General features: G+C 38.1%; 1 protein-coding gene and 1 non-coding gene across 4 annotated transcripts; both read left to right on the forward strand.

Moving 5' to 3' along the window:
• Positions 1-21: 21 nt before the first annotated feature.
• LOC111335179 (ankyrin repeat and EF-hand domain-containing protein 1) lies at positions 22-18,652 on the forward strand. Of its 3 annotated transcripts, none has more exons than XM_088758931.1 (19): positions 22-362; positions 1,952-2,146; positions 2,675-2,784; positions 3,765-3,869; positions 4,300-4,424; positions 5,102-5,250; positions 6,224-6,384; positions 7,293-7,425; positions 7,710-7,822; positions 8,439-8,462; positions 8,651-8,692; positions 9,489-9,584; positions 9,909-9,996; positions 11,112-11,286; positions 11,674-11,871; positions 12,447-12,580; positions 16,269-16,366; positions 16,455-16,601; positions 16,977-18,652. In XM_088758931.1, the coding sequence occupies exons 1-19, from the start codon at positions 233-235 to the stop codon at positions 17,106-17,108; spliced, it is 2,355 nt and encodes a 784-aa protein (XP_088615057.1). In that variant the 5' UTR covers positions 22-232; the 3' UTR covers positions 17,109-18,652. The 3 variants fall into 3 exon arrangements, with proteins under 3 accessions (XP_088615057.1, XP_088615059.1, XP_088615058.1); XM_088758932.1 differs by lacking the exon at positions 22-362 and adding an exon at positions 1,690-1,707; XM_088758933.1 differs by lacking the exons at positions 16,269-16,366; positions 16,455-16,601; positions 16,977-18,652 and adding an exon at positions 14,257-14,834.
• Positions 7,079-7,151, forward strand: Trnai-aau (transfer RNA isoleucine (anticodon AAU)). Its single transcript has one exon. It is a non-coding gene; the product is annotated as a tRNA-Ile (tRNA).
• Positions 18,653-20,376: the final 1,724 nt, after the last annotated feature.

A 20,376-nucleotide genomic window follows, 5' to 3' on the forward strand; every position in this document is an offset into this window, starting at 1 on the left:
AGAATCAACTCGTCTCCAACCTCGAGATTCCTTAACAACGACATGAGAGACAAGTTATGTTTGGCAATATTCAGCAGGAAGATGACCTTTTAACTTTAAGAATTTATTTGTTTCGTCTTTAGTTTTCCACAGCATGCAAAGTATTCACAAATTATAGGAAATCGCTTGATATTTGAGCCTTGAAAAGGAGGAGAGTGGTACTAAAATTCCAGCATCGTGGCAAGTTAGAACAATGCCAGTCGCTCAGGACCGTTTAGAACAATTGCAAGTTTTAAAGCTACTTCAGTCTGTTCGAATCGAGGATGTAGACCAGATTGAAAAATTAACAACTCATGGGGTTCCTTATTTGATCAACTACTCTGGTAAGTGCAGAGAGGTTTCGTTGTCTTTCGTACGAGGTAGGTGTTTTGGAAACTCGCTCGTACCGATCAGTCGCCATAGCAAAATTATGCGACGTCAACAATTGAAAGGCGCGAAATTTGATAAACAACACCAGAAACTCTTTTTTACCGAAATTGCTTTTGTAGGTTTAGGTTTGACTTTAATTTCATATGCTTCTAAAGCTTATCCATCAAATCTTGACGTCTTCTTTGTAGCAATTTCAATGAAAGATGACAAACACAACTTTTCACATACAACGACATCTACCACATACACACTGAACTTTCTCGAACCATTTACTTCTTAACCTAAGAATACCTCATTTATTTGAACTCTACACAAGTTTGCTTTAAAGCAGCTAAACATAATGTGTTGGCTTTAAATAAAGAAGTTATCTTAAGCGGATTACTTATGTTTTCCAAGTTATAACTTTTAGTTATACATTTCCGACAAAGATCTTCAGATTTCTCCAACTTATGTTTAGGACTTTCCATAATTCCTTTTTTAAGAGTCTCGGCTATTTTACCTTATGTGATTGTTGTACACCGCTGTAAATGCTAAGTTATTTAATACTTTGAAAGATGCATATAAATTTACGACGTTAAATTTACTGTGTAAATGCAATGTACTTGGGGTTGATTGCATGAACTTATCACTGCTGTGAAACAACAAAATTCAATAACAGCTAGTAAATACGCCCCTTTCATGTAACCTATTCTTGTAACCTATTCTTAAGGCTGTTGTTTAGTGTTTAGTAGAGCTCATTTATTTGATGCATCACGTTATGGTTCACTGACTCTTACGTGCCATAATGGTACATGTAGGTTTCTCATCACTAATTGCCACAGAGCCATATTGTTCAGAGTCAGATTTTTTTCACTTGTCAGAAGGAAAGGAAACTGAAAAAAGAAAAAAAAGAACCAGCAAAAGCTTTACAATACTCTATGACTTTTTAATTTCATCAGTGTAGACTACATGTGTGAATATAATTATCACTTATTTTAAGTTTTTGTCTTTTAATTCAGTAAATTTGACATCAAGCAAACTCTCTGTCTTGATTTTACTCTTATACTCTCACAGCATGATCTAGTCAGGTGTTTAAGGGGGGTTAATATCTAAGAATTCTCCAGATTTTACACCCAAAATAGTGGCTGTATACCCTCTTGTTACATTTCACTGTGCTCTTTATCTTCTCATTTCTCTATTAAACCTGTTTCTATCATTATATCTGTGCAGTTTAAAGGAATTGAAAAGTCAGTTATGGAATAATCTTACTTGGAACAGTCTTTAAAGACCACATTGAGTGACCAGTTATCAAATGATTAGGTGATCAATCAAGCTAGCTCACTAATCCACTAAAAGTAATTTGAGTTTTATCAACTGAGTTGATAAATCTAAATTTGCCACCTTAGGGAGGTTCTTAGGCTGGTCACATTTCTAGCATTCCAGCCCTTTGTCTGAGCCAATCTGATACTTCCATGAAACTGGACTGGTCAAGAAGCAAGGAATTCACTATTGGTTTGGATATTGTATTTATTGAAAAAACCCTCTTTGTTTGTTCAAATTGTAGAACCTGAAAATGGAGAGACAGGGCTGCACCTGGCAGCATGTAAGAACAATGAGAAGATGATTTCTTTCCTTCTTAATCTTGGTGCAAGCCCCAACATGGTAGACTTGAAAGGACGTACTCCTGCCATGAGGGCAGCAGAGTTTGGCCACACACAGGCCTTGACACTCTTAGCAGAGGCAGATACAGATTTGACATGTAAGAAAAAATCTTAATTTTTTTATTTACATAACAGGATCCACTAGATGGGAGTTAAGGTTTAATGTGATAACTCAGAGTTATACTGCACTCTTTCCAATTTACTTATAGCTTCAATCCCAGTGTGCAGGTTTAAAGTATTGTGTTCAAGCCATCCCTCCTCCCTAGCACTTAGAAAAGAAATGGGTTAATTTACAAATAACTTCAAGGAAACCAAAAAAAATACTATGCCAAGAGGGTCAGGACCACTCTCAAATCTGTATTTAGCATCCCATTTTTTTAGAATTAATCATAGAAATGTGATGCTCTTATTTTTGGTTTTCTCTTGAGATCAGTGAAGCACCTTGTGTGCTACGTTTATATCTTTTTGTAACATTTTGATTTCATTTGTGATCTATTAGTGATCATGAACTGAGACACAAGGAAATTTATATTAATGAAATTTATTTCTATTTTGTTAATTTTTTGCTCCTGAGTACGTAGTACCTGCATGTCGGTACACTTTCAAACTCTTTTTTATTCTTTTAGTGAGGGATAGTGAAGGAAAAGGCATCTTGTTTTATTGTATCCAGCCAACCAAACGTCATCTAGAGTGTCTTCAGATTGCTCTGAAACATGGTGCAAGTGTTAATTATGTGGTAAGTAATACCACTCTTATAAAATTAAGTGGTGCACCTTTGAATTCTGCGTTGAGTACATGCAGAACTTATATACATTGCGGTAAAATAAGACTGAACTGAGTGAGTCCTATGATCTCGTTTAAACAAAGACTTTGAAACTTGCACTTTGGTGGAATACGTAAATCGCGTAACAATTACTATTGAGCTATGAGCGTGAGAAGTAATTTTAATATATGTCTCTTGATATATGGTGACTTCTAAATATGTGGATTGCAATATTGTGAGTATAATTTCCTTCTTTAGGCAAATTGAGAGTTGGTGGTTATGCTGATCATGCTACATGAAGCGTTATACATATATCTTAGTAACCAAGCGCGAGGGCCGCACTGGGAGAATATCGGCCTGAGGTCTTGACAGTACAGACTGAGCGCAGCGAGGTCCGTACAAAAAAGACTGATGGCCGATTTTCTTCCAGTACGGTCCTGAGCAAGCTTGGTTAATAAGAGATTTATTATACGACTGAAGTTCAAAGGGACGCAAGTGCGGTATCATTTGTGACAGTGCCCGGTCCAATACTGAGAGAATATTGACCGACAATAGAGCATTTTGATTGGTTGATTTTAGTTATTGGCCCTCTGACTGCCTGAGTCGTGTAATAATTAGTTGTAAAGGATTACTTTTCAGCTTTGATGCTCTGTGCATCTAAAAGATGCGAAGAGACAAACTATCATACCTGTGTCATTTTTATACTGTCACATTGCAGACACAAAGGTTTAATAACACCCTTGGGGCCCCTAAGGGTGACTAGAATGTAATTTCAATTTCAATCAACTAAAGAAGCAATTGATTGTTGAATACATTCTTCCCATCATCACCCTGCTAGGAAATGTGTAAAGAACCTTGTGGAGAATTTACGCATACTGATGCTGGGATGTAAAGGGTAATGATGGGTTTGCATTTCTTATCGAAGACTTATTTTTCATGTTTTTGCTTACTAGAGCAAGGATGGTCAACCTTTATTGTATGTGGCTGCAGAGACTGGTCTGGACAACATGGTAGCAGCACTTCTTATTGCTGGTGCAGACCCCAATGGAGCTCATGCAGTAAGTTCTTTTCATGTGCTGCTATTTTTTATTTTTATTGAACTAGTGTATACTCTCAAGAATGACAGCTCAGAGGTAATAATTATGCTCACAAACGAATTCATAGGCAACTGATAAGTTTTGTACAGTTCTTGCATTATAACATTATTTTAAAAGTGTTTGCCTCAGTTAGGGAACACTTTCATATAATTATCTTGCGCATCCAAAATTTATTAACTGTAGTTTATTGTTTTGTACTAAAATTAATTTGGTTATGAATATAGCTACATCATGATTAAATGATCGTATTCTATGAAATCCTAATACCATCTATGGAACAGAGTGAGATGACTTGTATAAGTTGTTTAACTGGAAAAGAGCTACAGTAACTATAAACATGTAGCTGTCTTGGAAAACATGCCTTTACCATCTCCATTGTCTTTTGTATTAGAATACTGGTCAGACAGCTTTGCATGCAGCAAGTGCCACTGGAAGTGTTGCTTGTGTCAGAGAAATCTTGGAGGCTGGAGCAGACTGTGATGCTTTGGACAGTGAAAACAATCACTCAGCACACAGGTTAGGCTTTAAAGCAGTAATGGTGGCCACAGTGTACAGTGGTTATGCACTGAGTAAAATGGAAACAATTTGAACAACACATAAAAATTTCAACTGATAGTGAAACCCAATTCTGACAGTCTCAAATTCACTTCTGTAACAGTTAATTAAATCTAATGTCCTGCTTCTTTGGGGTTCTACTGATTGAAACATTTGTTAGATATATATTCCTTGTAAATTCATACTTTATGGTGTGTAATAATATACAGGTCTTTCAAATGAAAAAGGTAGTATTATACAGTGAGATCTCTTTTTTGAGGCTGTTCATGCAGAACTAATATGTCTTCAGAAGTACACTACATGATGTATAAAGAAAAACGCTGGAAAAGAAGACTACATATTAATTCATTTTATTATTAACTAAAAAAGATATGGACCTCACATGTTATTCCAAAAATGGAGATAGGCTTCCTACATGCCAAAGATTCTTATTATCCTTCTAAAAAAGGGCCAACACCCCAAAACGTCAGCTTGAAACTCTTTACAGCACACAACATATATCTAATGTACCAAATTCAAATAAGTTGATATTAAATACAAGTGATCTTGTTATACAGTAGTACCCCCACTGATTCAGGAACACAGTTTAATTTAACCCCCTCTTATTATTAATTTTGAATTCATAATTTTTTATGAAGGGCTGCCTTAAATGGTCATTTTGAAGTCATAAGGGTGCTGGCAGCCTATGGTGCAGATCTGGGCAAAGTAGCTTTAGATGGCAATACCCCTCTCCATTATGCTGGTCAACAAGGATTTGGACCAATATGCAAGTTCTTATCTCAAAGAGGTGAGCAAGAGCAGGATGTGGTTGTGGTACAAGTGATGATCATGTTGACATGACACTCACAATAGCAACATGCAGCCAAAGTCCCTTTGAGAATATTTGATGTTGAATACTTTATTCCTACTTTTGGAAAATTGCTAATGTAAGATGGCCAAAATGGTCAACGTAAGAACAAAAGATCCGAGGGAAGATTTACAAGTTTATTACACTGCAAATAAATGCAACGGTACAATAAAAACGGGAACGAGTGACACAAAAGCTAGTATAGCTTGGAAGCTGCTTTAAGGGCACTCTCAAGAAGGCAACAAATCAACTGAACTTACCGAGCAAACGGTTGTAACTTATAGTAAAATACAGGAAAAGGTAAAAATAACTCAAAACCAAATATGGGCTGAGATCGGTCAATTAAACAGGAATTACATAAGGGAAATCAGTGTTTACTCTTGCACAAGAGGACAAGGGCAGGTAAAGGAATAATACAATTAACACATTACTAATACAGTTAACACATTACCAACATTACTGACAAATCGCTAAAATTCCAGAAAATAAAATAAACAGAACAACATGTCTTAAGTAGAAAATAAGCCTAAGTGACTCTGTCACACTAAGTTTGTCAGAGAAAAATTAGGGACCTCTCAGGTTGAGTGGTTGCTGTCAGTGGTAAAATTAGTTTGAGGCCTTTGGAAAAATGTTAGGCTTGCTTCATTCAAATTTTAGGTTTACAGTCAGTTACATGTTAAAAACTGTGATTTTTCTTATCTTCCAATGAAAAATAATTAATGATTGGTGACTAATGTTCATTTGAAATCTCTAACATTTGTTACAATTTTCTAGTAGGAGACTTAAAAACAAGCTACATGACTGTACAGTTAAATTCAAGATTCTTACATTTGTTTTAAATATTACACTACTTACATCAAAAAGGCATGCAATATAGAAATGTGGAAATACTCTGATTTTTCATCCTATACAGGTTGTCCATCAATGTTGAAAAACAAGGAAGGGAAGACACCAAGATTACTGGCAAAGGACAATGAGCACAAAGATGCCCTGAAAGAATGTCGTAAAGCTGAAAAACAGTCTGCGAAGCTCTCTAAGGGAGGAAGTAGAACTGCTGAACCATATGCCATTAGAGTATGTTGACAGTCACTAAATACTTTTGCTTGTCTACCTCTGAAAATGGGAAAAATGAGCATGAAATGATGTCAAACTTCTCTGTTTTGCTTACACATTTTAGATATCTATATTGTTTATCATACCCCATCAAAGTGATGTTTGAAGCAAAAGTGATTGTAGTTTTCTTGTTGCTCAAAAGGATTGATTAAACAGATCAAGTGTTATGCTTTTCTTGCAACTGATATTTCAAAAGAATAATGTTCTCATTCAAATCTCGTTTTGCTCATCAATGAGCTTAATGTAAGCAAACAGGTGCTAAAACCAGCTTGGTCATACATGCATTCTTTCAGATAGACAGGAAATCTTGGCAATGTTTTCATATAAACTTTATTTTTCACCATGTTGAAATTTTGTGAAAGTGTCATTAGGTGTATGGGAGAAAACAATAGCATTACTATTGTAAGTTTTGTATTGCAACAGTAGCATTCAAACAACAACAAACATATGAAACATATGTGTGAACTGCGGTTATGAGACGTATATGAGCACGATCCTTCGCAGTAAAGCACTATTTGAGCAATAGTGATAAATCAAAGTTGTGCTCATATACGTCTCATAACCGCAGTTCACACATATGTTTCATATGTTTGTTGTTGTTTGATTTATCATCTACGGGTTTATGTCAAATTAATTTGATGGCCTGCTCCCAGTTGGCTTGTTAGCTCAATTGATAGAGCGCTGCACTAATATTGCAGAGGTCAGTGGTTCGAATCCCGTACAGGCCTGAAATTTTTTTCAGGTCTGATTTTCACTATTGCTCAAATAGTGCTTTACTGCGAAGGATCGTGCTCATATAAGTAGCATTCAAATTATTTATTGGCTGAAATTCAGCACTCAGATTACTTTCCTACACTTGTCTTCAACAGCTTTATGACTGGATCCAAGAACACGAACAAAAAGTGTTGAACATCTGTTATCAGTTTGATCCAGAGGAAGAGGATGGAAGTAGAAAAGGAAAAATGACTAAGGATAACTTTGTAATGTGTCTGCAGACAATAAGTGAGTTTAAGAAATGTGCCTTGACATCTACAATTTAACATTAATCTTTGAAATTGTTAGAATTATTAAACACAAATCCTGCCACATTGGTTGAACATTGTACACTGAGATGAATTTGAAGTCTATGGACCACAAAGGAAAGAGAACAAAACCAGTATCTTAATTGCCACATGAACGAGTAGTATGTGGCTTAAAAATAACCCTGATTTCCATGATCATTTTAGAACTATTTTTAATTAATATGTGCTAATAAGAATTGTTTGGATTCTCACTTTGGTCCACAGATTGCCCAGTAGATGTAGAAGATTTGAATAAATTAGCACAGATACATGACCCAAACAAAGAGGATGCTGTAGATTATCCGCTGTTTATAACTTGTAAAAAATTTATCAGTAAGGTATGGAACAATTACACTATTATGTCATGTGCCTGTTTTACAGAGTTACTGTTCCTTTCCCATTGAATTTTGCAATTATGTTTATTTGGTTGACAACCTGACCCCTCCCTTTTTTGCTGGCCTGCGCCTTTGCTCATATCCACTGAGTAAGAGCCTGCCACAGACCAGGCTGGTGTTTGCCCTCCTAAATCAACTAGTCTGGTAAGGGGTTTTGAATATCCTGGTATCTTGGGGTTGATTTAGTTGGGTTTCATATTACAATAAAAGTTTTTTTCCATTGTTTTTTATTTGTGATAGGGACATTATAGCTAGTGACATGTTTTAACAGTTTATAGGTATATTAGGTATGTAATATATAGTATTAAAGTTTGTAATCTAAGGGAGTTTGCCATCTACAGGGAAAAATTGGTTATCATATCCCTCTGGTATCCAACTACTCTTCCCTTATCCCCTTCCCCTTCCTGTAGAACTATTTCCAGTCAGCTTTTAATGTTTGAAGGCTGCATTGGGGTGAAGATAACAGTATTTGGCTAGCAAAGGACCTTGTTTAGAACATACGCCTGAAGTAAAGTTAACAAACTTCTAAATTGATTGACCTCTTTTTCTACTGTTGCAGCAATTTATGGTTGTCCTTGGAAAGGTAAGTCATCATAGATTTTAAATCATTTTTTTCTGAAATTTGTTTTTCAAAGTGGGCATGGACTCCACAACAACATATATTCCACAACAAATTCGTGCATCCAACTTCACTGAAAATTAAGATAAGTAGATATTTTCGTTTAGTAGGACATGTCAGGATTTATCGTGACTTTTGTTCACTTTACACAGAAAAAGAAAAAAAAAGGTGGAAAGAAAGGAAAGAAGAAGAAGGTAATTTTGGCAGAATATTAAAATTATCGCAATTCAGGATAATTCTAATCAATTATATCCATAACAATTCAATGCGATGTTTGTCATAGACATCTATCATATGCTTCATGAGGGTACCCAGGTCATCTCCCTTTCAATAAAATGTGTAAAATTTGTATATTAGGTAATCGCGTGAGGCCGAGTTAAGGATTGCTATCACGCGTGTTTTCAGAAGTTCCAGAAATTGCCCGAGTCGTACAGCGACGAGGGCAATTTGTGCAACTTCTGCAATCGCAAGCGATATTGATCCTCAGTTTTACGAGGAAACATGCGATTACTTGTTTATGACATGAAGGGCAAAATTGTCTTATATTAACGCACCGTGACGCTGTTACACAATATCGTTGGAAGCTATTTCAGTGTTTAGTTAGCGTCAATGAACTGCAAAACTCACGAGTCAGTAGTCCACAATACCAAAGCAATGAAACCAGCCCTGCTAAAAAGAAGTTTGTCATGAATAAAACTACGTTAATTTAAGTGTTTTGGTATGTTTTACATTTCAAGTAATTTTGCCTAAGGCAATTACCAAAAGTTTTGGAAAAATGCTCTCTGTCTCAGCCAATCAGCATATAGAAATTTTCTCTCCATGGTATAAACCTAATTATCGCCGAAAATGTGTTTGAGAGGTTTCCTCGCGAATCTGAAATTTATTTTAATAAAATTGATATCACGAGCCTACGGGAGTATCATACAGGTGGTAGAGGCTTTTACAGTCCATAGACCAATCCAGTACTGATTAACCTGTGTCTGTTTTCAGGGCAAAACAAAAATACCCATTCCAATTTGTACAGCACCTGACGGCCCCCGGACGAAACATGGTGGCCCTCCCTCAGACTATGTAGAGAGATATGTGGTAAGTATTACACAAAATTGTACCTATTAGTCGTCGTATACCGGATTTACCCGATTCCACGACACGGCGTTTATTGGACTGTAGCGTTTCTGATGCGTCGTCTATTCACAGGCGTCTTTATCTTTCTTAATCACAAACAGAAATTTCAGCGAACAATTTGTCAGACAAAAGAAATATGTCGGAACTTGTGACGTCTCACTTTTATAGAAAAGAAATTTTTTGATCTGTGATTTTAGTATGTATGACAAGGATGGTATAGATAACCATTGTGTATTTTCATTCATTTTACGTCGTCTTATACTCTTCTACTTCTTAATTTTACAGCACTTCACAGACAACACAAGATTTGATCGTGATAATCCACCATCGCATCCCATTCAAGATGATTCTGCCTGGTACCTTAACTTCCCAGGTTAGTACTGACAAGTATGATCATCTAAAAGCAGAGGACTGTCTTGTTTTTTTATCTTTAGGAGACAATCGCAATGAGCAAGTCTTTTTTTCTTTTTTTTTTCTTTTTAATGACCGGGTGCCTTGGAAAACAATCAACAGACATAAAAACTTTTGTTCATGTATGTTCTCTTTGTTCCTATACTCCTTTACTCTTAGTTCCTTTGTCAAACAGTAAATCTGCGAGAACTCTGTTCCCCCCCCCCTCCCCCCCTCCTCTGATTGACGAGGGGAACCGAACGAACGAACTTTGTGAACGCCTTGAGATTCTTTAATTATTGAAGATAATTGTTCTCGCATTTTTCTACGCGTTTTAACAGAAAAAATCACAACTTTCCTTATGTGGTGAAGCCCACATTTTGTCCGAAATTACAGCGAGAGACAATAACGTGCAGTCGATTTGACTCACTGGCCAACGAGAGCATCTCTGTGTCAGAAGCTCTTTCAAAATCCTCATTTAAGAGGTGTCTTGATCAGTAACATAAAAATGCAATATTTTTCGGTTACGCTTTAGATTAGAGTAGTAATCATGTTTGCAGTGTTTCTGTTTTCATGGGAAAATCGCACAACCACCTCAGCCATTCAGAAGTAAAACTAAATGTTGCGTAATCACTCACTCGTAGTTTCAAAATGAACTGAATTCACTTTACTTTGAGTTGGGCATTATTATAACGATAGTAATAATAATAATAATAATGATAGCAATAACAATGATTAAGGATTTCTGAACTGCCATATCCTATACCTTATGGCACTTTACAACACTTTGCGGGGGACTTTGGCCAGACCGCACTGAGCAGTTTACAACTTCTGAAGGAAATTTTGGCCAGCAGATGCCCCCAATTTCAGAATCAAGACCAGACCGCAACACCGGGGGCTATGTTCCCAACTTTTTGCGATAAGTGTGTGGGTTCTTTAACGTCCCATGCTAACCAATACAGAGAAGATGCAGGGGATGGGGCCTACGGTATTTCGTCCTTATCCGAAATACGGCTAATGCGCTTTTATCCGAAATGCAGCGTTTGCGCGTTTCTTTAACTAGGGTAAATTCCTTTCCTGTTTTCCTACATATTTTAGATGTTTCTTACATGAACATCAGTGACGCTGCTAAAGTAGGAGATCTAGAGACGTTAAAATCAGCTTTTGCCCGAGGAGTCTCCGTGGACCAACGCGATAAATACTATAAGACTCCGCTGATGGCAGCTTGTGCTCATGGAAACATCAAAGTAGCAGCATACTTACTACAGATTGGGTGAGTTCACTGAGACAGTGTACTCTGGAACTTGCTTTTAAGTGTATATCAATTGCGCAAAACTGACCAACCGAACAAGTGAAGTCTCTTCCCAGAGAAAACCCAGTATTCAATAAATTTACAGATTTCATATACTACTCTGATGAAAGTTAATTTTCACAGATCGTAAGACTGACAGACCATCACAAGCGGCATTTGTGCTCTGCTTTCGATTTCGTCGGATGGTGTCACTCCACACCTCTGATAACGTCTTTGACTCAGACTCCGACTCCGACGATAGCGAAAACGAACCTTGGTAGAACTATTTTCAAAAAACGCATTATTTTGTTATTATTTTACCAATCTACATTGCACTTTTTCAAACCCTTTGCATGTTTTATTTTTCAGGGCAGACATCAATGCTCGAGATAATTTCAAATGGACTCCTTTACACCATGCCTGCCACTCAGGACAAGTGGACCTGGTGAAGTTTCTGCTGGAAAACGGAGCTGAAATGGACGCGCAGACCATTAATGGAGGAACACCTTTGATGAGAGCTATTGAGAGCTCCAGAGAGGCTGTCGTCGAACTGCTTATTTCTAAAGGGTTTGTAGATTGGCTTAGCTAAGAGAACAAATATTAAATTTTGTGGCAAGGTTGTTAGGTTGGCCACGCAGTCCTACAGTGGTTTAGGCAACTTGAAACGTATGGAAACAATATTCCGAATGATTTACTTGTCGAGTACTATATTTTGCTAAATTATCTCTAAGATGAGAACGTTTGGGTTCCTTACGTTTACATTCAAATAAAACTTGCTTGCAATTAATACTTTAAAAAAACCGTGAATTGTTGAAGACCCAAATGACAATTATGATCAATTACAAATCGTTAGCTAGCGTAGCCAGCGTTTCCGTGGAGTTTTTTTGCATCGAAAAGCCGATTTTCGAAGTTTTGAACGCGCGCGAAATGGGGCGAGAGCGAAAACAAAGAGCAGGGTGGGGGGGGGGGGGGAAGGCTCAATAGCCAGTCACTGTTCAAGAAATGAGCTCGCCCTCTTTACCCTTCTAGGCATGATCGAGGGCGGAACCCTAGTGAACGGAGGAAATCGCAGTGGCACTGAAAAGTGTTAGTTATGGTTCCCCTCCAAACTAGGATTTAGTTAACTTTTCATTTTTCATAAGTGCGAAAGTTCAGCTGGAAAATAAGAAGGGACATACCGCGCTTGACGTCGCCAAAGCATACGCTGATCCTCGTGTGGTAGCTATTGTACAGAAACGATGGGACGAAATCCCGCCACCCGTGGACAAGAAGAAACGTATGTATAAGTATTGTGTATCATTATTAGCATTGTGCGTTCAATATTTAACATGTAACGTCTCCCTACAATGTGCATACATTATCCAGCAAACAGGTAATGAGAATACTCAAACTTAGCAGGTAGGAGTTGTTATCTTGATCTGTCACCAAATCCCTAAAACTGATACAAAGAAGAGTGTAAAGGCTGAAGGAGAATTTTAACACCAGATCTTGGAAAAGAGTATCGATGGCCCAAAATGAGTATTTTGGATAGTTACAGCGTTAGTTATTTTTTCTCTCAGTGGTTTGTTCAGTTGAAGTATTTGTAATTGCATTGAACAACAGGTGTCCAGGTATTTTTCTCCTGGTGTCATTGAGTTTTGAGGAAAAGTGAGCAAGATAAAAGTTTATTTCTTCCGTTTGCCGGTGCCTTTGGCGTCAACGTCAGTCTTAAACTCCGACTAATTTGATTTCTGGTGTTCTTACCCTGATTGATTAAAATGGAGTTATGGCCAGGTTTGACCGCTAATGAGTTTCATTTCCTGTGTTCATTTTCTGACATCTGCAAGTGTCCTCAGTTATAGGATTCCCCTGAAACCCTCATAATTACACAGATGTAATAAATAACATCAAACAGCAACTACGTCATCAACAACAACAATAACAGCAACAATAATAGCAGCAGACGAGTGTGCGAAAATTTAGAGGTTTAGGTTTGGGCCTCTAAGTGTTACACTAACAAGGTCTTATCTGTACCTTTCTAAGTGAACAAGTGAACTAATACAGCAACTCGTTTTAACCTGTCGTTTATGATGTTCTCTTGATAGAAACCTCAATGCTAGTCTGTTTCCTTTAACCCTTTTGCTTCTTAACCTAGCGGAAATTCGTCACTCTTTTTCTGATTTTCTCTGTGCTACTTCATTCTTTTTTGTGTCCATGCTTTAAAAATAATCTAATATTTCAATTTGTATCTTTACTATCTTTCAAGGCTTTCCTATCTTCTCTCTGCTTGACCTTAAACGCTCATGTGGGACTCTCTCTACGGGTGGCTCGGATGAGGATTCCAGCTGTGCGTCGAGTCCTGCTTCTTCTATATCTATGTACCTTTATTATCGGGGTCTTTCTTCAACTTCTAAGAGGGCCTTTTGGGACGAATATCTTCATGGAAGAGACAGTGTTGATAGTGGTGTATATACGGGAACTTAGCTGTAAACATTACAAGAAAATGCGTGTGCGCTGTGTTGGTCTGTGAATTGATTAGTGTCTTCCGTTACCTACTATTTTTTGCCTGAATGTGTCTTGTATTGCGCTACATTGCTATTCAAACATAATGAATGTATAAACATGAAAGCACCGTGAACTCAGCACTGCGTTTTCATGAAATATTATTCAATGTTGTCCTATGTGTGCTGTTTCATCCGCTTTGCTTTGTCGTCAAAGAATTTCGCTGCTTCGCTTTCCTTTCCTCCATCTCCCTCACACCCTCGAGTACAAGGCAAAGTCCAATTCTGTTTCTCCGTTTGGTGTCACACTGCACTCAAAGTTCTTTAAAAAAATGCAAACTTTCATTCTTTGTAACGTTCTCCGACAAGTCGGCGTCCAAACCACTTACGAAGGCGACTAGCCAATGTGGATGAAGCGCGCAGAGCCTACCTAGACGTACCAGTGACGCTTGTCCATGTCTCTTTTCGTCAGGAAAATTTACACCTCGACCCAAGTCTAATGCGCAATCTAGTGACGCAGAGGGACTTGGTAACGACGGAGGTGATGACAACAAAGGGCCTGTGGACGACGATGACGATGGTGTTGATGATTAGTAGGAGTGTGAACAAAATGCCAGTCAGGCGTTTTGCGCAATCTCTTACCGCATGAAGCCTACTTCATTGGAATACTGATTCAAGGGAATTTTGTGTCATGAATATTAAAGTAATAGAGAGATTTAGCACTGCGTTTACGTGAAACGGTAAACGTCAGCTTGCCTTTTCACGTTTCACGTACAATAGCGTGAGGCTTGCTGCTTTAGCTTCGCGTGAGCTCACGTCATAGTGGATTTGAAGGCGCCCTTGTATGACGTATAAAACTTACTGTCTGTAGGAAAATATGTGAGGAATACCCTTTGATTGGTGGAAAGTTATGTCAAACATCGATAAATGCGGATACGATTTGTATTTTAAGATATTAGCATGAAATTTTTACAGATTCAATAATATATTGTAACGAAACGTGAAATGTGAGTAATGATACGCAACTGAATAAAATTGTACTGAATATTAGTTACGTTTTGCCTCTCTGCGTTCTCTATGTTGTGTGATCAAGTTATTTTGCCATATAGTTTTAGTTTCTGTGCTTAGTTTTTCGAATAGTAGCTTAGTCTAAAGAGAAAATATGCGAATAACTCTGGTAACTGGCGGACGCGATGGTATAATCTATTGGTGAAGCTGATAGGTAATTGGAAAGCCTGCTCTTTCTCTCTTTCCCCTTCCCCCTCACTATGTCACTCGTTCCAAATCTTTCACCCGTCCAATATTGCAACCGAATATTCGCCCCGCTGAATCTCGCGCTTGAAAACACAAGCTGCTGCCTGCAAGCAGGCTGGTAATTGGATCGCGGTGTGATGCCTGTGATGATATATTCCACAATAAGGCCATGCGGGTTTATGATACTAGTCTCATTCATCCTTTTCCAGTAATCATACACTAATTAAACCGAATCGTGTTCTCCAAAGCATTCAAACGATTTCACCTTCTTGTGTTCTCGATACTCGCAGAACGCGTTTCTTCATGCAGACGCCGTGCACAGTGTGGATCATCTGAACTCTATATTCAAGCTAACAGGCGAGCTCTGCATGCTGAGAAAGACTGTCACATTCGGTGCCTTATTTTAGTTTCTGTGCTTAGTTTTTTTAATTGTAGCTGGTCTTAAGAAATATTATGTGGATAACTCAGGTAACTGGCGAACGAAGTTGTAATCTATTCGTAAAGCTGATAGATAATTGGATCGCGGTGTCATGCCTGGGATGATGTATTCAAGAATAGAGCTATGCGGGTTTATGATAGTAGTCTCATCCTTATCCTGCAAACACTAATTAAACCTAATCATGTTCTCCAAAGCATTCCAATGATTTCACCTCATGTCTTGTCGATACTCGCAGAATGCGTTTCTTCTTGCAAACGCTGCGCACTGTGTGGAACGTAAGAACTCTATAGTCAAGCTAAAAGGGGAGCTCTGTACGGTTAGGAATGTCTCTGTCACACTCGGTGCCTTACCTATGGAGGACATCTTAGAAGAAGATTTGCGTTAAATATTCATCAAGCACGAAAGGAATAGTTTAGGGAGCCTATCTCCCGAGACAACAAGCTGAGAAAAATTTCATTTTAAGCTTTTCTACAAGGTAGTTTTTACAAAGAGAACTGGATTTTTCGGCATCAAAATTGACCAGTAATGTGGTAAGAACGAAAGAAAAAAGTGGCACACGAGGCGCAGCCGAGTGAATCACTAATGATCTTATCAACTGTTGACGTCTTCTGTGATCTGTTTCTAGACAGACGTGCGGCAACATGGAATCTATTTGTGTTAGTATTGTAAAAAAAGGCAAAATGTTGTCAATGGTGTCCTCATCTATGTGTCTCTCCTTGATAGATCGTAGGTAAGAACCAAGAAAAATGCATGCATGTGTTATTCAGCGTATTTCATAATTTGTAATGCAGGTGGAGGAAGCCCGCGCAAGAAAGGCACAAAGTCTGCGGCCCCTTCAAAGACGCACATGCCCAGTGTGAAAAACACCCCGGACAAGAAACAAGAAGAGGTGAGATGAGTATGCCTTCAGTGGGAATTACAGTATGAGAAACATCTCAATTCCTTTCGGTGAGTGACCTTTTTTTTTCTCTCTGCAGCCTCCATCTACAGCGCCATCGACTGGTGCGTCTTTAGTGCGGAAATCGTCAGTGTTGCGAGCAGCCTCGGCATTAGGAATCATCAACGAGAAACCTCAACCAATCATGTACACTCCACGGAGAGCTTGGATAACGCAGCCAACCACCGTAAGTAAACGTTTCTCAGTCGTAGTTTTGTGCAGATCAGCCAAAACCGGAAAGGACGACGAAGGACGAACGTACAGTAAAATAGCTTCAACGGAGGCGTTCCTTTGCTGTGTAAACAATCCGAACAGGAGGGATGATTTCGTTGCATGTTTTTCTTTTTTAGGTGTCCTTAGTGTTTTATGTTTAGCGATGGTGTCGATATTGCTGGCTTTCAGGTTGTGAAATTTTACTTTGCAAAAGGGCCATCTATTAATACCCTTTCTTTTCGTTTTTCATTTCTTTGTCACTCGTTCAGATAGTTTCTCTTTTTCTAGCTTTTCCAAGAATCTGTCATTGGTTTTACTGAGAGGATTTTTCGTTTGTTTGGGTTTATAGGATGATCTTCTACACGAAAGAGAAGTTCGTCGGTTGCGTTTTTCTACGGATGTTGACTTCGCAGATTACAAGCCTGCATTTCAGAAACACATCACCTTGAAGGCCGAGGCAATGGAGGCGGAAGATGACTAGTAACATCTTTCACTCTTCTTTCAGGCCAGTCCCTCGTAAAAAGTGCTTTGCTCGTAAGTTATCAACCATAAGGGGTCTGTGGTTCTTACTCCTTGACAACAGCAATCAAACGTCTGCGCATGTGCCAACGTTGCAACGACCAATTGGCACTTTGGTGATGTGCTTTCAGGCTGCCAGTACTAAGTTGTCCCACACGAGTTACAAACAACCACACACAAGCCAGTAACTCACGATGTTTTAGAACCGTATTACTTTTTTGGTAAAGCTCAAAACAGAATGAAAAATCGACACGATGCCCGTAATTGAATAAGCTTTGTGTTCAAATAGTCTCTAGTTTTCCTTTTTTTACCTGCTTTTGTTTCCTTTGATCCCTTCGTGCATGCTCTTCGCGCAGTGCCCTTTGCGCACTGCCCTTCGCGCGTGCCTCACGTTTGACCGCTGTGTTCTCCTTGACGGTCTTCAATGAAGAACCTAGTGCGTCACGCGAATTGTGTTGCGTGACGATCCGCTTGTTCCACAAAATTACCAAAATTCTAATTTTTGGCTCAGTTTTGAATGAAAGAAAACGAAAATTTTTTTGATAAATTTTGTCAGTTGCTGGTCAACGTTTATTTTTTAGACAATGCACGAGGGAGTTAATTCAATGGCCGAAAGATTTCTTTGAACATTTTTATTTTTTCCTTTCCTAAAACAAGTTATAGTGATCAGCTTTTCATTTCATTGATAAGTTTAATTTTATAGCCTCATCTCACCGGCCACAGAATGTTGAAAACTCGACACTTTTAGAGATATAACGTTAAAATTAATGAATGGACCTAATTAGTGAGGACGTTTATAATCTGTCATTGGGAAAAAATTTTAGGTTCCATTAAATGTTTATTGAAAATCACGTTAAATATGAATGATTATATGTTGGTTACTGAAATTTTGATATTCAGTTTATATGTAGGCTTTATTATTTCCTTCGGAACTTTTCAGGAAAACAAATTGAATTGTCAGTTTTCACCGAGGTACCTACATGTAAAAAGATATTAGATATTTAACAAAATTAAATGCATATATATATATATATACAAATAAATGTAATTTAAGGAGTCAGAGTTAAATTTCCAACAATGTTTTGTTTTAAGCCGAGGATTTCCAACTTGAGAGAGGAATTTCACCGATTTGTTTTTAGACTAGGGCATTCTCATTACAGAATAAGAACGTTTTTAAGCATAAAAAATATGAGAAGAAATAAAAAGACAGGCATGGATTTATTCGATTAAGCACCTATCCAACTGCACCAAGTAGTGTACAAGTACCATGCGATATTGCACAGTTGGTTATTTTGTACTGTATAAAGAAACTTCTTTGACTACGCTTCTCTATCTGCCAGCAAAACTTGTATGATATGTATTCTTCAACTGTTGAAACCACTGTTCATAGGTATCATGATTTGATCACGTAACTATTATCTTATTTCAATTATTCAAAGCAATTTATTTTTTAATTGTGATACTTTTTTATCAGATTTTTAAAATACAAGAAGTATTCACGTTTAATTGTTGTTGTGTTCATTCCCTTAACTTTTGCAAACGTTATTGCCCTTTTTACCAAACATTTTTATATAAGCTTTTTTCAGGTATATTTTGCACTTTTAGCACTACCCGAGAGGGACAATAAGATATTAACGCATGCGCTGTCGTTTCTGCAGAATAACAATGCTCCTCAGTCGAGTGAGCACAAGTACGAGGCGAGTGCTCTTTCTCTCGCGTGTGTCCTACCAGTTTCGCGTTCTCTTCAAAAGCGACAAAAATTGAAGCCTGTTTTCCAGGTAACTTTTAATCTTTAAACTCGTAAGACGCTCTTGAAACGAAAATAAAATCATTCTGCTGTTCCGGTCTCGCACTCCATTATTCATTCTTTTCCTGAATCACTTTCAATGCACCGATTTATCATATTGGCTTTTCTACTTTTTCGGTCTACCTTAGTGACACTGAACTATACTAATAGTACTGTGGCAAGAGATTATAAACCAATAATCTCTTGCCCTGTGGCCAGTGTTCGCCTGTTCGATTTAATAATACAAAGAAAAAAAAATGAAAGAAGAATGAAAAATTATGGCGCGTATTAGGCAGGTTAGGCGTTAAATTGCATTTTATCTTCCAAGAGCCGTTTCAAATAATAAATGTTTTTTCATCAGCAGTCCAAGGAAGAAAAAAGGAGGACTAATAATTATGGAAATGTCTTTAATTAAGAGGTCTGAATGTGGGGGTCCACGTGTCGGTTGTCGGTTAAAATTCAGTCACAAAGAGCTTCAGCGAGAAACCACCAATTCCAAACTGAAGAGCTTGCACCTTCAATCCCAAAAAATTCTGTGAGATGTTTTTTAAATTCGAATACTCTTGTGTGTTTATCTTTGTCGACCGGAATCCAGCTACGGTGGTGTTCGATTGCGACTTCTTCGCCTTTTCGGTAAAAAACTCACAATCACTTTTATGATTCCACTCAAATGTTGACATGGCTGGACCGTATGAACAAACAACGTGGTTGAAATATTACAGCGGGGGGTTTCGTGGGCTCAAGTACCGGAAATTGTTCTGCAAAGTGATGCCGCGCCATTCCGGCCAAAAGTAAGAAAATGAAAGGAAATTCCATAGTTACCTTTAATGGAGTCTAACTTTTGGTCGAGCCATCTAGGGTCGAGGGTCTTATGTCGAGGTCGAGGGTATTTATTCGAGGGTCCCTTTTTTTGTTTTTCTTTTTCGCAGCCCATGTTCCTAGTCGAGGGTCACTTTGTGAGACCGGATATTGACGTTGTTACGAAATCAAGGCAAACTTGTTCTGTTAAAATAAATCAGACTTCAATTCAAATGTGATCTTGAACGTCACGTCCACGTCCGTGGTGGTTTTGTCTAAATTTTCAGGCAGACCGCCTCCATAAGAGTATTGACACTTATCAATACAAATGTGGTATCGTCAAGGCATATAAAAAGAGAAAAGGCCTTGCTTCCGGTTCGTGTTCGCCGCGAAAACACGACGGACAATTAAAATACCTTAGGGGTGAGGGCGAGCGAAGTACAAATAAAAAATATTCGCGAAAGGGAAAATTGAATAAAAAAAAATCCATGCACGCCAATTGACCCTGAAACATATCCATGCTATGGCCAAAAAATTCATACGAGAAATGATAACGAAAAAATTAAATTCCCGCATTTCGAAATCTCCCCTCCCCCCTCCTCTCCCAATAACTTTTCACGCATTACCCGGGCACACTGACTTGGCG

Source organism: Stylophora pistillata, chromosome 4 (genome assembly GCF_964205215.1).
Source record: "Stylophora pistillata chromosome 4, jaStyPist1.2, whole genome shotgun sequence".
Lineage (NCBI taxonomy): Eukaryota > Metazoa > Cnidaria > Anthozoa > Scleractinia > Pocilloporidae > Stylophora > Stylophora pistillata.